At 41.3% G+C, this 18,046-nt stretch overlaps 1 protein-coding gene across 2 annotated transcripts in view; it reads right to left on the reverse strand.

Annotated features, from left to right (window-relative positions):
- ANXA3 (annexin A3) overlaps positions 1–18,046 on the reverse strand; it is a 58,675-nt gene that overhangs the window by 20,213 nt on the left and 20,416 nt on the right. For both annotated transcript variants that reach the window (XM_082653926.1, XM_082653925.1), the window contains 4 exons: positions 12,036–12,123; positions 7,871–7,965; positions 5,148–5,261; positions 1,297–1,387 (listed from right to left, as the gene is read on the reverse strand). In XM_082653926.1, the coding sequence (XP_082510052.1) occupies positions 1,297–1,387; positions 5,148–5,261; positions 7,871–7,965; positions 12,036–12,123 (388 nt within the window). The remainder of the gene's footprint in view (positions 1–1,296; positions 1,388–5,147; positions 5,262–7,870; positions 7,966–12,035; positions 12,124–18,046) is intronic.

An 18,046-nucleotide genomic window follows, 5' to 3' on the forward strand; every position in this document is an offset into this window, starting at 1 on the left:
ATATCCATTTTTTGTACCTTTCCTACCGCAGAAGTTTCCTAATACACAGCTGACCACCCTGATACAAAAACATAGAAACCATGGCTCCCTTAAGGTACTTGGAGGTGGTGACAGGGAGCGGTTGTTTAATAAGAATTGGGCTGGTCTTTGTCCCTTACTCCTGGGAGGTAACTTCTAAATACTTACAATTTCCCCAATAATAAGAATTTCATTGTTATTCGTGGAGGGTCCCCTGAACCACACCTGAGTTTATGCTAACAAGATGACTCCAGATGGAGCTTGGTCACACCAGAAAGACCAACCAATGCGACTAAAGGGTTAAGGCTTTAAGCCACATGATATCAGCCTGACGTCTAGCGGGAGGAGGGGACTAAAGATGGAGTTCAGTCACACGGCCAGTGATGGAGTCAATCATGCCTGTGTAATAAAACCCCACTAAAAACCCTGGACACCACAGATCAAGGGAGCTTCCCTGGTTGGCAGTGAGACATGGCTGGGCTGGGAGGGGGATGCACCCTGAAGACATGGCAGGACCCTCCCAGACTCTTCCCTATGCATCTCCTCACTCCACCAGTCTTGATGTACATTCTTTATAGAAAACCATAATTGTAAGTATAGAGCTTGCTTGAGTTCTGTGAGCCACTCTAGTGAGTTATTGAACCTGAGGGGGTAGTAAGAATCTGTCGCCGTTTGGTCAGAAGCGCATGTGGCCTGGGAACACCTGAGCTTGTGGCTGGTGTCTGAAGTCAGAGTGGTTTTGTGGGGACTGTGCCCTTAACCCGTGAAGTCACCCTAACCGTGAGCTGTTAGTGTCCGAATTGCATTGCAGGGGCTTTCCACTTTTTACACAGCTAACAGACTATTAGGGCTTTAGCTAATGATACTGAAGCCACGTGCTCAGCACATCCTCTAAATGGTTCATCTAATTTCCCACACCAAAAATCATGAGCGGTTTTTAACACATAATATGAATATACAATGATTTGAGTGTCTTACATTGATGAAAATGGTTGATTCAATTAAGCAGTGATTGCTGAGAGTGAAATCCACTATAGCTGTAATGTTACAAACGCAAAGCATTAATGCCATTGTTATGTAGCATTTCCCAGCTCAGATCATATTAAAATTTTCTTCAAAAATCCACAGTCCTTAGCCCATTTTAGAATGTGTCTTCCTTTTTACAGTCTTGCTTCCCTCAAAACCACTTGTGAAGAAAGATTGGTGGGTTTCTGGGAAAAGCAGCATTGGCTCCTATAGGTGTGAACAGGGGTAAAGGTGGGCAGAAAATAAGATCACCTGTATAGTAGGCTTGGCCAATCTCCTTCATCTGCCTGCTTGTCCTGGTGGTTAAGATTTCAATCAGTGCATCTTCATTTGTTCCCGTGCCCTAAGAAGAAAAAGGAAATCTATTTTTAGAACACTTAAAAAAAACCCTAGTTTCATGCATTGCGGTCTTAACATCTTGTTTTCTACAGGTGAAAACAACAGTTTTTAGTCAATCAACATTAGGTCCTCTATTGCTCTAAAGTGGTTTTCTAATTTTCCATATATTTTAGTATTAAAATAACATGAATCATCTGAAGTTAATTGATACTAAGCTTCTAAAGAAAACGTCCTACTCTAGTATAAAACTCCTTTGAATAATTCCAGGAAGAACTAGTATAAAGGGAAAGCCTATGTCATTCAGTACAAAAGTGAGCATTCACATACGTCATTGTATTTAGAAAGGGCTCTGCAATTCTTTTGAATGAGACCATACTTGTACCAATGCACCTGGTTGGTCAGCATGGATCGTCCTCTTCATTCGGGGAGATTTTTAAAGCCTCAGTAATGTATGTCATGAGCCTAGTTGGTTTGGGGACTAGTGTTTCCTGAGTCTTGGTTTATACTGAGGTCACTGAATCACGCTGAGACTTCAACAGAAGCCATTTACATTAGGACTTGACCAAATAAGGCCAAAGTAGCATAAGAAAAGAGGCTGAATTCTGTCCCTCTGTTCCTAGTTCCCTTCAATAGCTCTCCTTTTCAAATTATTTATTTATTTATTTTGTTAGTTACTTTTTTTTTTTTTTTTTGCGGTACGCAGGCCTCTCACTGTTGTGGCCTCTCCTGCTGCGGAGCACAGGCTCCGGACGCGCAGGCTCAGCGGCCATGGCTCACGGGCCCAGCCGCTCTGCGGCATGTGGGATCTTCCCGGACCGGGGCAGGAACCTGTGTCCCCTGCATCGGCAGGCGGACTCTCAACCACTGCGCCACCAGGGAAGCCTGTTAGTTACTTATTTTTAAATAAACTTTTTTGGGTTTTTTGGTTGTTCTTCTTTTTTAAAATTTTATTGGAGTATAGCTGATTTACAATGTTGTGTTAGTTTCAGGTGTACAGCAAAGTGATTCAGTTATACATAAACATATATTCATTCTTTATCAGATTCTCTTCTCATATAGGTTATCACAGACTATTGAGTAGAGTTCCCTGTGTTATAGAGCGGGTCCTTGCTGGTTATCTATCTTTATATTGTAATGTGTGTATGTTAATCCCAAGCTCCTGATTCATTTTATTATACTTTATTATTATTATTTTTTTCCCTGATTTATTTTAGAGCAGTTTTAGGTTTAGGGCAAAACTGCGAAGATCCAGTATCTCTTTTATCTTCCTTGATTAGTCACAGAACCCCCATTTTTTAACTTAGCACAAAGCTAAGCAAATAAAGACCATATTTTTCAGCTTCCCTTAGAGCTAGGTTTATCCATATAACTAAATTCTGATCGACGGAATATATGTGAAGCAACACGTCCAATTTCAGAGAGTCCTTAAAGAGAAAGGATGAACACGTCTTTGTCTCTTACTCTTTCCAGTTGACGGCAATAAAGATATAATGGCTGGATGCTGAGCTGCCATCTAGCCAAGAAGCGGAATCTACAGGCTGAAGATGGCAGAACCTCAAGACTGAAGGTCTGATAAGGATGGTTCCATGATACCCAGCTCTGGGTTGCTTCCTTTGGAATTCTTTTACATAGAAGGGAAACATTTCTAATCCTTGCTGGCGAATCTAACTCTTATCATTTCACCTGCTAAACTGTCCCCCATGTGGCAGCCATAGAAATGCACTGCTGAGATTTCACGTCTGGAAAATATACCGCCAAGAATGTAGTTAGTTGGCAGCCTCCCACTGCCACACCTTTGGTTCTGTCACACAGCTCACACTAAGGTCATGCTCTCTCCAGGCTGCTCTCAGCCATGACTGCGCATGGAAGGGGAACTGGAGCTGGGCCATTCCTGCCCCATGTAGGACCCTCCAAAGGGCACACTTGGCTCAGGGGCTCCCCATCAGCTTGCCGTGGCTTTCTTACAGCAGCACTACAGACTGAGGCTCTTCCTAGCTGAGCCTCCTTCTGTCCCTCTCTCCTTTCACAGGTGTCAGACCTGTATTTCAGTCAGAAGTTTCACCCCACCTACCCTGCTCTGTCTCTTCTTTATCCTTCACAAGGATTTCCCCCAATAAATCTCTTGTACATTTAATTCCATCTTGCCATCTGCTTCTTGGGTGCCCACACCTCTTCCACAGAAAAGAAAATAACTCTGATGGGAAGGCAGAGCCTTGCTTCAGACCTGGACTCCTTCCTTTCCCTCCTTCCTGTCAACAAGTATGTTGAGCACCTATCTCATTGCAGGCTTTCCTCTAGGAAGAGAGGAGGTTCCTCGAGTGATGAGGTTCCCTGATATGATGGAGGTTTGCCTTTTAATTGGATTGAAAAAAAAAAACGTAAATCAACAAAACACCAAATACGTAAAATATCAATATGTAGAATACCAAAAAATTAACAAGATAATTTTAGACAGTAATAGATAGCAATTTAAAAAATTAAACTGAGTGAATTACTAGAAAATATCTGGAAGAAAATCATTCCTGAGGGAAAGAACGTCACATATAAAGACCTCAAGATAGGAATAAGCTGAGAATGTCCAAGGAGCAGCGAGAAGGCCAGTACAGCTACAGCACTGAATTGGGGTGGCCGGCAGTGGAGGAGAGGGTGTGACGATCATCTTTATGTGTCCATCTGGCCAGGCTACAGTCCTCAGTTATTCAATCAAACAGTAATCCAGTGTTTCTCTGAAGGTATTTTGTAGCTAAAGTCCATTATCAATTGACTTTAAGTAAGGGTGAGTACCTTAGATATTCTACGGGAGCCTAATTCAGTCAAAAAAGCCTTAATTAAGAGCAGAGCTGAGGCTTCTCTGAAAAAGCAGACATTCTACCTGTGGGCAGGAGCTCCAGCTTGTGCTAAGGGTTCCAGCCTGCCCTTCCTAACAGCCTGCCCTACAGATTTCAGATTTGCCTAGCAAGCTGGATAATCGTGTAACCAATTCCTTGCAATCAGTCTCTTACTCTATACCTCCTGCCTACTGGTTCTGCTTCTCCGGGGAAGTCTGACTGATACAGATAGAATTTTAAAAAGCCGTAGAGATAGACAGGAGCCAGACTCTGTTGGGTGATGAAGGTCATGATAAGGAGTTTGGATGTTCAGTAGTCAAAACCATTGGAGATTTATGCAGGTGAATAGTATAATCTGATTCTAAAAGTAACTTTATACAAATAATTTTGGCTATTCTGTGGTGAATGGATTTGAGGAGGGCAAAAACAGAGGCAAAGGGACCAGTTCCGGGGATACTGACATGGTCCAGTCAAGAGATGATAGTGGTTGAACAAGAATGAAAGCAATGGATCTGGAAGGAGGGACATGCACACATTTTTGATGGATTATGGAGTGGAGGTAATGGGCTTGTTGATAGATTTGGGAGCTTTGAAGTGTGAGAGAAGGCAAGGGATCAAGGATAGTTCTAGGTTTTTGACCTAAACAGTGGGGTTAATGATGGTGCCATTGACTCAATAACAACAAAATAAAGAATTTGACACCTCAGGTCAAAAAAAACAAACAAAATTAGGCTCTGACCATATCCTTTCAGGCCAGGAACATGTGGGCTTAAGGTTCCACAACTGCTTCCCATTTCAGGGCTGTTGTACTAATTGGAGAGCACAGAATCTCCAAATCCATCACCTTTACACCCATATCTCAAGTGTGCACCAGAAGAAAGTCACTCTTTCTGATAATCAAGTGCTGGGCAGAAACAGCTTGTGTAGGTCTCATACCTTCATGGATTTCTTCAGCTGTTTCGCATCAAACACTGCCGGTGGGGTCACGAGGGCCACCATGAGACACTTGAAGTGGCCAGAGAGATCACCCTTCAAGTCATCTTTCAGTTCCTAAAATTAAAAACCCGAAGAGAAAAGTATGAAATACTTCTCCTTTCTCTTCCTCCAAAGTCACCTAGTGAAAGACAAACACGAATGTATGAATTCAGACAAAAACATGCCCATCCACAGGAGATAAACAGAAATGGTGAAAATATTTCTATGGATATTAGTCTGCATTTTATGATCACTTCCAAAATGTTCTGTTTTATAGACGGTTTTCTGAAGGGAAGCCAGTGAAGAAGGTTCTCTGAGGGCCACAGATAGGAACTGTGTATTAAAATGCATTTCCCAGGCCCTTGATGCTCTCAATGCTTGGGTTGGGGTGAGGGAAGAGGAAGGGGAGGAGGAACCCTGTAATTCACACCCAGCTTCACTGGGAGGTGCTCTAATCCAGCCTTGCTTCTCGGTAACTGCCAAAGAGTTTTGAAGGGAAAAGGGGAGGGAAGACAGTGCTTGGTCATTTGCCTCTGGTAAGAGCATGGAACTAGGAAGCATCAAAAGCAGTTTTCTGGCAACAACAGGGGAAACCCAAAATGTGGTAATAGTGGGACCTTACTTATTGATGCTGTCCTTCAGCAGTGTTTTCATACATTACATAAGTACGGGCCATCTCCCCTGCTTGAAGGCAGGTAATATGGTTTCCATTTTTAATATCCAAAGGAGTGTTATTGAATAATTATATTTCCTGCTCTTGATTAATTTTCAGCCCTGAAACAGAGGCTGGAAGCCTCCCAGACTGCTATGACAATGTGGGTACAAACCAACATCTTCCATGACACTTGGGGGCCCAGCAGGGGCATGCTCCTGCCAAAACAAATGGGATGGAGCAGAGCCACTGTAGTCATCATGGGGTGTTTCCTCTCCAAGTGCTAAATTCCACCCCTATCTGTCCTCAACCCAAGACTTTCCAACTGAATCTTACTTCACATGCTCTCATTCTGTCCCACTGTGAGACATGGTTGTCACCCTTCAGCTCCATCCTTCCTCCATATTTTGGAAATCCTGAAAGGCCAATGGATCACTCACAATCCCTGTACATGAGTACAGTCCAGAAGCTTGGCAATTCAGTTAAGTTGACAAACGTTTACGGGGCACCTGCTCTGTGTTAGGCACTTAATTGGTGAGTCAGACACAATCCTTACCCCTAGGACATTACTTCCTAATGAGAAAAATGGAAATAGTCAAAGTTAAATTTCCACATAATATGTTAAGTATCTAATAAAGGGAACACAGAGAAGGGTGTCTTAATGGAGCCCAGGGGCTTGGAGAACACTGTAAGGTGATGCGTCAGCTGCCTTGGATGGTCACTACACACTCTCAGTTCTGGACCCAATAGCCTGACTGGTTTGTGTTTCCACCCTTTCCCCTACACAGTTCATCAGCCACAGAAGCTAAAATAATCTTCAAAAAATATAAATTAGGTTATAGTATTTCCTTTCTTACAAACCTCCAACTGTTCCCTATTGTTCTTAGAATAAAATCTAAACTCCGCACCAAGACCCCAAGGTCCGGCATGTTCTAAGCCTCTCTTCAACCTCATCTCTTCCTTCTGTCACCCTTTACTGTCTATACTCCTGCCATATTAGAACTCTTCCTGTTTCTTAAGTACTCCCAGCTTGTTTTGGCCTCAGGGCTTTTGCATTTGCTGGACATTCTGTCTGAAATGCTCTTCCCCGGATCAAGCAGAGCAGAAGCCTGAGTATTGTTTAGTCTTCGTTGAGAGTAAGGTAACAACCTGTCACTGACGTTTCTTCACCACATGATCTAAAGGAGCCATTCACCAGTCATGCTCTAGCATATCATCCATTTTAATACTTTCATAGCACCTACCAATATCTGAATTTGTTTTATTTATATATTTATTATTTTTTTAATAGAATGTTAGGTCCATTGAAGAGAGGAGGCTCTGCTTTTTATTCCAGTGAATCTCCAATGTCTAGAATATCTCCTGACATAGAGTAGTACCCTACTCCTGACACACAGTAGTTTATTATTGAACAAATAAACTGCTTGGAAAAGACACACAAAATGTTCTTGAATAGTTCTTGTATAGTTTCTGGTACTGAAGAAATATTCATCTGCCGAACAAATTTTTAAAAAAAAAGTCTATAATTACATAAACATATTAAAGTTGGAAAAGAAATTAAAGATCATCTAAGACAGGATTTATCAGGTAATTGATCAGATAATTCTTTATTGTGGGCGACTGTCTTGCGCACTGTAGGATGTTTAGCAGCGTCCCTGACCTCTGCCCACGAGACACCAGAAACATCCCCCCCCCCCACCAGTTGTGACAATCAAAATGTCTGGAGACATTGTCAAATATCCCCTGGGAAGCAAAATCCTTCCCGGTTTATAGCCACTGATCCAAGGCAACTCTCCTTATTCAACAGGTGAAGATAACTGAGGCCCAGAAAGATCAAATAACATGTCCAAGGCCACTCAGACAGTTCAGGGAAAAGCCCAGGACTCCTATTCCAGGCTGTTGACCGGATACATAGGGGACTTTCTGTTACACTTGGCCTGAAACAAAAGATCCGTGGGCATAATCATATGGGAGCAGCCTTGGTCCATTAGTGATTAGGCCTTTACTGCCTGTTACGTTAATGAAATCTTACCCTTCCGTATGCTGCTTGGTATTCCTTAGCAATCAGCTGCCGCTGTGCGTTCGACCTCTCAGTCAGAATGCTAATGAGCGCTTTCTCATCGGTTCCTAAATGAAACGAAAATAATGGTATTCACCATCAACTCAAATATGCTTAATATCTGTTGTGAACAAAAGAAAAATGATTCTGGGTCTGAAACAAATGCAGAGAGGAAGGCATTTTAATTTTTAATTTCCAGGTCTTACCAGGTTGGCATCATTATTTCTTTGATTGCTTGGCTTTTGGAAAAGAAAATGAACTTTATTTGGATAGTTTAGGGGGAAGAAAACCATCATTGCCCAAATATTCCTATCCGTATATCAGACAGAGAAGTAGCACAAAGAACATACTGCTTTGGAAGTAGGTTTTTTCATCCTTCTGAGGTCCAGTTACTGTCTTATCCCCTTTTATCTTTCTATCTCCATATTTGATATAAAAAGTCATTTTTGTTCCTCTAGAAAAAAAGGAACTGACATTTATCAAGAACCTACCACACACTAGGCACCTTTTATTCATTGTCATAGTTAATATTCACGAGGCCCTGGGCAGTAGGTATGATTAAGCTGTTCTAAAGATAAAGACACTAACATTTAGAAAACTTACCTCACTTGCCAAAGTCAGGCAGCTTTTAAGTGGCACAGCAAGAATCTGAACCCAAATCTCTTAATCCAAAACATCTATTTCTATCAGTGGTCCATACCTCTTTCAGGCATTTCAGACCCATATACTTAACCACCTGTTGTAAGTACAAGTAAAGGGCTGATGCTGGCCTGCCTGAAAACAACCTCCAGGTCACTATTTTTTTTGGTAATTATAGTATTAAGATAATGTGAGAAGTTGTGTCTGCTCCTTTGTGGTAGAGGACTGCCCCTGGGTTGGGGGCTGTGAGTTGGCTTCTGTCTTGGGCCTGCATGACTAGAATGGTATAAAAGATCCACTGGAATTCAAGGCTCAACTTCCCTGTGTTGAGGTGACCACACACACCTTACACCCACGGCAGTGGTACACACGCTACACGAATGACGGGGCAAAAGAAACGGTGTACTTGATTAGCTGCTGGGACTCCTAGTGACAGATGTTGCCCCACAGGGTCTTTGGTCTTGTATTCTTCTGCATAGTTAAGTAAACAGAGTTAGATTCACCCTCATTGTGCCCTGTGAGTCTGATTATCAACTTGGACCTATACAGGTATGTGAGTTGGTGCACGACTAGACACCTCCAACTACAAGTATCTCAAACTCAGCTGCTCCAGGTTGGATTCATTCTATTTCTTCTCTAACTTGTCTTTCATCCTATGTTCCCTCACCAATGACACCACTATAGATGCAGTCATCCAACCAAAGATCCTGGGAGTTATACCCCTTTCTTTTCCTTACTTTTTACATTGTAACAATCACCGGCATCTCTTGGATTTGTCCTCTTCTCTGCCACGGTGCACTCATCACATTTTACCTAGAAACTTCAACAGCCTCCTAACTTGACCCCCTTATAATTTATACTGTATATTACTGCCTAAGTAAATTTTTTTTCTAAGTAAATTTTTTTAATGCAGTAGATCATGTCAGTTCCTTTTTTGAAATTCTAATGATTCTCCGTAACCTTCGGGATGAAGTTTAAGCCCCTTAGCTTGTGCACCAATTAATTAGGACCTAGCTCCCACCTCATATTTTAATTTCCTACCCCCTTCTCTGCATCTCTATACCCTTTGCCGCTAGACTCCAGACATAACTAACTACCCACAGTTACATGTAGGTTGTACGCCAGGCAATTTCTCCTTTCTTATTTCTGCACGTGCTACATGCTCAAGACCAGAAATTAAACCAAGATGTCTAATGGTTCAGAGGCTGGATCTGACACGTCCCTAAGGCAAATGCCACCATGACTCCTGGTTTTGGTGTTGGGAGTAGTGCTTACAAACAAAAGCCTCCTTCTCAAAGCGGGCCTGCCAATCAAAATGTGTAAATTAGTGAAGAAACATAATGTTAAGGAAGAAAGACAAGCGATAGAATAAAGACCACTAATTCATTCAAATTGACATTAACTTCATGGAAAAGTCTATTCAACCCTGTGTTTAAATAGGCAATCAAAGAGATAGAGAAAGAAATAACTTTCATTTAAAAATAGCAATTAAAAAAAACCTAAACAGGCAGAAATACAATAATATTACACTGATAGTAATAGTATAATTACTATTATGAACCTTAATAGTATAATTCATGGAACTTTACAAACTGACCCTCAAATTCATAGGACAGGGCAAAGCCAAGAAAATCTCTTGCCTTACTAGACACTAAGTGTCATTATAAAATAATAATAATTATGTAATAGTCATAATAGTAATTATGACAATGTTATATTGAGACAGTGAGAGGCAAACAGACCAATGGAATGTAACAGAGAGCAGAAAAATAGCAAAACTTATAGGACAGCAGTGGCATTACAAATCAGTGTGGCAAGGATGAACTCTTCAATTGATTGCACTGGGACAATTACATAGCCACTTGAGATAAAATAAAATTAGATTTAAATGCCACTCACAAACATTAATTCCAGGCAGATTAAAGATCTCAGTGGGAAAAATAAGATTGTAAAATTTTGGGGAGAAAATACAGGAGGATATCTTTATGAGCTCATCATAGAAAAGACACAATAAGTACAAATCATTACAAAAAATACTGGTAAACTTAATTTCACTAAAATTTAAAACTTCTATGCGATAAAAGTTACTGTAGCCAATATTAAAAGAAAATTACAGGTCTTCCCTGGTGGCGCAGTGGTTGAGAGTCCACCTGCCGATGCAGGGGACACACGTTCGTGCCCTGGTCCGGGAAGATCCCACATGCCACGGAGCGGCTGGGCCTGTGAGCCGTGGCCACTGAGCCTGCGCGTCCGGAGCCTGTGCTCCGCAACGGGAGAGGTCACAACAGTGAGAGGCCCGCGTATGGCAAAAAAAAAAAAAAAAGGAAAATTACATTCTTGGAGAAGGTATTTTCATAGCTTGTAATTTTTTTAAAAAGTTTTGTATCCAGAATTTATTTTAAAAAATAAATTTTAAAGTAAAAAGTAAAAATTTTTTTCTTGCCAAGCACAAAGAAGACAACCCAACTGAAAAATGGATAAAAGATATGGAGGTGTAATTCATGGAAAAAGAAGAAAATAAACAAGAGAGGATGTTTAACTGCATCAATAATGGGGGATGGGGAGGAGGAAGGAAACATACAGAATGAGGTACAATTTTAGATCCACTCAATTGGAAAAACTGAATAGGATGACTGCCGCAAGTACAGATGAGAATACGGAGAAAGAGGAAGTCTCATATATTGCTGGCAGGAATACTAATTTGCATATTTATTTGAGAGAGCAGTGTGGCAAAATTTCTAGTTAATCTGGAGATGAACATTACCTTCAACCCAGACATTTCAACCATTATATTCTGGAGAGGTGCTAGCAAATGTGCACAACAAGACAAAAGCATGACTATTCAATGCAATATTTTTATATTGTAATAGAAAAGAACTGTAGGCAACTTAAGTGTTCACTCACTATTCCCATCTTACAATGTGATAATAAACTATTCCGCAGTTAAAAATTAATGAACTAGAGCTAAACATATCAACATGGATAAATCTCAAAAACGTAATGTTAAGGGACAAAAAAACAAGTTGCAGAAGAAAACATAAGGTAGGATTTCAAGTTATACTGTTTGTGCCCATGCACAACAATAGGTACATACATATGGAGTACAGAATTAAAAGTTTCGTGGGAATAAATTCTAATTTAGAATGCTGTTTATCTCTAGGGAATGAGGTGGGAATGAGATCCAGGCAGAATCGTCAGGGACTGTATCTATAATGATTTATGGTGATGATGATGATGATGATGATGATGATGATGATGATGGTTGTTGGTAGCAGTGATGGTCATGGTAGTGTTTAATATTAAGTAAACATGGCAAATATTAAGATATAATAAAACTGGGTTCCCTATACTTTGCCACATTATTTCACAATTTTTTTAAAGTACCTTATAATTTCTCTAATTGAGTAAGGCAACTTGGGCAACCTGAACCCATGCGCTTTTAGCTTTAACTTCCTGATGTGCTTCAACAATAAAAAAGGAATTGTAAAGCATCACTCACCAATTCCTCTGATTGCCTTATGAATCGCTTCAGCATCCCCTGATGCGCTAAAGCTGGGATAGTCTCTCATTGTCCCTTGGTGTCCAACCTAGAAGAAAATATCTGACAGTCCCACTAGTCCAAAGCGACATCTTTATTTATGTTACATACGCATATTCCCATATGCCTACTGGAAACACACAACAAACCCATAATTTGCACACCTTCTTATCACTTCAGGAGTGGTTCAAGAGAGTCTCCCCACCCCAGATATGCAGGCAATATGACAGCTACCACATTTATAGTAAGACCTCTCCTTTTCTTCTCTTGTGCAACAAATTGAAAATGTAAAACATTCATTCTCTAGAGCAGTGAATTGTGTTAATCATGGTGATTCTGAAGAATATTTGCTTTAAAGTGATATCTGCATGAAAGCAGTGAGAAAGTGGAAATTTCCTACATCTTCTTTTTTCAAGTGATACTTCAAAGCTCTTCACTGTATCTCACCTAGAAGTAACTGCAGTTTATAGACTTCAAGATGTTTTAATTAATGTTCACCATTGTCCTTGGGAAAACCTACACCAAAGGATCCATAAATGAAAACCCCATTAGGACTGTCTGTTCTTAAGCTTTGTTTAATGGATGTACAATTGTGGCAGATAAATTCCCTTCTGAAAGCTCCACTGACATAGGTCTTCAAGAATAGCATGGAAGTAAAAAATGCCATGATACTAATTTTAAGCACATAAACTAGAAACTTGTCAGTAAGCTGAGAAAGACCATCCTACAGAAGGAATAAAATATCTTAAAACTGCTTAAGAGAAATTGAGAAAAATCCAAGTAAACATGTACTTATATGGTACTTCCTAACTCTGAATAAAAGTCTGTCTTTACAGTGACAATGTTTTCTTTCTAACTGATGTTTCTATCCTATTACTGAGTAATATTGGCTCTGTTGTCTTATGTTAATATGGCTTCATTTAGGCTCTCCTGAAGTGTTTAATATTTTCATGAAAGGACATTATCTTGTCACATTAAAGTGAATGGAAAATTAATGTTTTGGCACAGTAAAAAATGATAGTCTGTTGATTCAATAGATTGGATTGAACAATTTATTTCAGTACATTCCAACACTGTTTCACCTTAAAGTACCCAAAATAAAGTTTTGATTCCAAAAAAGTAATTATAACAAGTTAGGAACTAATTGTAAATGCGCCTGATCTAAACCACCTGTAAGAAATCAGTCACTTCAACATGATCTTTGGAGAATTCTCTTTCTTCAAGGCTTAATAAATATTTTATGGAATCACACAGCCAACTGGCTTCCTTTCAGTTCTATTCATTTATGAACTTTCGTGTTTATCTTATCTGTCCACCTTCCCTGTCTGGCATTTTAGAAGAACCATCACAATATCGGAGCATTTGAGCGCTTTGTGCCCAGCACTGTGGCACCTTTTATACATTAACTATAACCTGCACAACGGCACCGATGAATGAGTAAGAATGATCCATGTCACGTGTAAGACACCAAGATTTAAGGAGACTGGAGAATTTGCTCAAGTCCACATAGCTAGTTAAGCAGCAGAATTTAAAAGCAGTTCTGAACACTGCAGCCCATTCCTAGTCTGTCTTAAAACGTAGTCTTGGTACCACCTGGGCTGACCCTTTTGTGAAATAAAATTCATATTTTATGGCAAGACAAGAAAAATTTAAACATAAACATTTTTTCTGCCCTTTGGCCTCCTCTCTCCCCTCTACGGTGCACTGTGTATCTGCATTATGTGTTGACCAAACCTCCCCCATTGGCAGGAATACCTGCTCAGCCATAAACAGCAACATTCTCCCAGCACCAACAAGACAACTCCTTAAAAGATAACATTCCTTCTTGATCACGACCTACCCCTTTGTACTTGCAGATCTGGATTGTGTGAACTGTCAATAATACATCATTTAATGGACAGCCCTCTGTCTCAAAAAACTTATACAACTGTGCTTTGGCTTCTAGAGGGTGGAACAGCTCTCTGAGCTTTCTGAGAGGCTCTTCCTGGGTCATAATCCTCAGTTGGGCTCGAATAAAATTTTCCATTTCTTTCTTAGATCGGTTGATTGATTTTTTGTTGATTAAAATGCATATGACCAGGCCCTGCCCTAGACATATGGAACCATGGTCTTTAGAAATGAGGTGTCAGACTGCACATGTTTTAGAAGCTTCCCTGGTGCTTCTGTGCCATGGAGATATTCCCATGGCTGCTTTTGAATACAAAAGACAAAACTGTAGTCAGACTCTAATTATCCATGAATTATGAAAACTCAGGGTTTCCATTCTAGCTGTGACCTTTTCACTGCCCTCTGCTACCTATACATCAAAATATGCCGAAATTCCAATGTACAAAACTAGAGAAGGATGAAATTCCCAATCCATTATGCAACTTGCTACCTAGTAAGAATTTAATGGGGAGGAACTACTCGTTTGATTAAAAGGAAAAAAAACTACACACATACACACACACACACCTGTGTGAAAAATGGCACAGGGCTTCTGAAATGGAATCTTAGTGAAATCTTTCAAAGTGTTTCAGTTATTTAAATGAGCAGTATATTCATTTGATAGACTTCATTGCCCAAAACATTCAGAAATAAATATATGACTTATGAAAAACAACTTACAGTAAAAGAAATGAATGGAATCTTTTAAAGTAATACATGTCACGCAGTGAACAAGGTGCTTCACAGACATCTTATTCAACTGTTACCATGACCTTAAAGAGGGGGATTTTATTATTTCCATTTAAAAATGGAAGACAGGCTTCCCTGGTGGTGCAGTGGTTGAGAGTCCGCCTGCCGATGCAGGGGACACAGATTCGTGCCCCGGTCCGGGAAGATCCCACATGCCGCGGAGCGGCTGGGCCCGTGAGCCATGGCCGCTGAGCCTACACGTCGGAGCCTGTGCTCCTCAACGGGAGAGGCCACAACAGTGAGAGGCCCGCGTACCGCAAAAAAAACAAAAAAAAAAAAGGAAGAAACTGGATCTCAGAGAGATTATTTGCTTGACATAACTCTGCTACTAAGTACAGCCCCAGAATTTGAACCCACTTCCTTGTAACTAAAATGCCTTGAGGTCTCCACCACATCATAAGGCCTCAGGAAATTCCATATTAGTGGTTCTCAAAGTGTGGTTCCTGGATCAGCAGCGTCAACATTGCCGGGGAACTTATTAGAAAGCAAATTCTCAGGCCCCACCACAGTCTTACTGCATCAACAACTCTGGGGCTAAGATTCAGGATCCGGGTTTACACAAGCCCTCCAGAGGATTCCAACGCACTAACGTGTTTGAGAATCACTGCCCTATTTCGTTCTTAGCTGCCCAGAAAACCAAAAAATCAAGCAAACAAGTCATAGATTCTTTTGTGGGCGTGGAATAAGAATTTGATGATGAGATCATTGTTTCAGGAATGTTGGCATTTTTACAGCCAAACCAAACTGCTTGCAACGCCTGCTCCATTGCAGGCTTAATTCTTTGACATTTAAATTACTAATCAATACCTGACTTAGTTTATTTCTATGAACCCTACTACCCTAACAAAGTGTCAGCGCTAGTGCAGGACATCACATTAATACTTGGCAAAGTCTTTTTTTTTTTTTTTTTTTGCGGTATGCGGGCCTCTCACTGTTGTGGCCTCTCCCGTTGGAGCACAGGCTCCGGACGCGCAGGCTCAGCGGCCATGGCTCACAGGCCCAGCCGCTCCGCAGCATGTGGGATCTTCCCGGACCAGGGCACGAACCCGTGTCCCCTGCATCGGCAGGCGGACTCTCAACCACTGCACCACCAGGGAAGCCCAATACTTGGCAAAGTCTTTTTATTTTTAATCATGTTTGATCAGATTTCCATCCACATCCCTTAAACACATTTAGTTGCTTTTCTTCTCTCAAACTTGACCTTCAGATGCCCCCAAAGGGAACAGGATCCTGAAACCAGTTGGAAAATAAATTTACCGCGAGGAATGTCCAAATAAAGGGGGGAAACAACAGGAGCTCTTTATATTAATAACAATTGCTGCTACTCACTATTTGCTAAGCACGTTTCCTGCATTAGCTCATTCAGTCCTCACAGTGAACTGATAAAGCAGATATAATGAATCCTATTTGCAGATGACGACTAAGCTGTCGCCCAAGTTCTCACAGGCGGCAATTGGTCAGTCTTTGCTCCTAATGACTAGGCTAGGATGCATCTTTCTTCTTCATGCCTATTTAACTTTCCCTGACCCTCTAAAACTATCCTTCAGACGTCAGTCATAGCCCATGACACATTGAAGCCACTGGTGTGGCCAAGCCAGGCCTGGGGAGCTGTCTGCCACTACTCCTGAGAGACGCCAGTCTGTCCTTGACTCGGGAAGGTCAGTCGTCTCTATTTCTTCATGAAAGCGCACTGCGTTTGCAAGAAGTCAAACATTTATATTCAGAAGAATGGATGAAAGAGAAAAACACAGGGTGCCAATCCTGCTGACGAGGAACATACTTAAAGCCAAACACTCCAGAGCAAGAATAGCAGCTGCTGCAGGTACGTTTCGAAGGTGAGGCAAAGCCAAATCCCGTATCACTTCCTAAAGTCCTGGAAAGGCCATGTCCCAAAGTTAAGCTTTCAAATCAGAGCCTCATATAAACCTTCAGGACTTAGGAACGCTCGAAGAGCCAGGGAGAAATGATCACTCTCTGCTCAGTGTCAAAACAGTCTGCTGGGTCATGAGGATTTAGGATAAAAGGAAAAATGGAGTCGCCGAAAATAAATAAATAAATAAAAGGATCAAAACTTGGACAATATAAAACTTATTCAATTTTCCAAGAAAAAGTGGTTTTCAAAATCAAAGAAAGTCTACTCTAAAAGGCCCTGAAATGAAATATGGTCAAGTGAGGCAGGTGGCATGGGTTGAATTGTGCCCACCCCTCTCCCTCAAGAAATGTTGAAGTCCTAACCCATAGTACTTCAGAATATGACCTATTTGGATATAAGGTTTTGGCAAATATAATTAGTTAAGATGAGGTCTTAACTAAGGATGGGCCCCTAATCCAATATGATTGGTGTCCTTAGTAGACAGCCATGTGAAGACAGAGATATACAGGGAAATTGTGAAGGGAAGGTGAAAGCAAAGATTGGAGTTGTGCAGCCTCAAGCAAAGAAGCACCGAAGATTGCCAGAGAATCAGAAGCTGGAAGGGGTGAGCAAGGATCCCCTACAGGTTTCAGAGGAACATGGCCTGCCAACACCTTGATTTCAGGTTTCTAGCATCCAGAACAGTGAGACAATAAATTTCTCTGGTTTTAAACCACCCAGTTTGTGGTACTTTGTTACAGCAGCTCCAGGAAACCATACAGCAGGGAAGAAGCCAGAGAAAAGGCTTGGTAACCACTCAGGTCCTGCAGGGCAAAGGGTAGCGTCGTTTTCTTTTCCCTCAGGCTGGCAGTGATCACTGCAGACAGAAGGCTCCCATCACCACTGCAGGCTCGCTCTCCACCTGGGGCCAGTAAAGAGAAGCAGGGCGTGGGGACAGCAGGGACTGGCAGCCTCAGGGATGCCTGACAGGAGCAAGAATGCCATTATGGTTTTGTCTGCATCATCTAAGAGGTTCAAGGGAGATGTCTGCATTTCTTCCTGTGCTCACTCAAAGGAGAAAATACCCACACTTGCCAACTTTTCCTGTTCTGATTTCATCAGGGGAGTCCCAGAGCCAGAGCACTGGAATGTGATAACATTCCAGTGTTGAGATTGAGGGTGTTGAGCTGGAGTAGAAAGACGAATATGACTCAGAAATTAGGGAAGATGGGGACAAACAAGCGATGTATGTTGTGTTTCTATGAAACACAGATTATAATAAGGAGAAACCCAGATTCCTTAGAAGTATGTGTCACTCAGGGTTAACCCAGCCAGACCTCTCCTGGGCCTCTCCTTTGTTGGCTCCTCCCCTTTGGCTGACATCTATAAAGTAGGTTCTAAAATGGAAAGTCTCTTTCTCTTTTCTTTCCCTCCACTCCTGCTG

Source organism: Grampus griseus, assembly GCF_964374135.1.
Source record: "Grampus griseus genome assembly, chromosome: 4".
Lineage (NCBI taxonomy): Eukaryota > Metazoa > Chordata > Mammalia > Artiodactyla > Delphinidae > Grampus > Grampus griseus.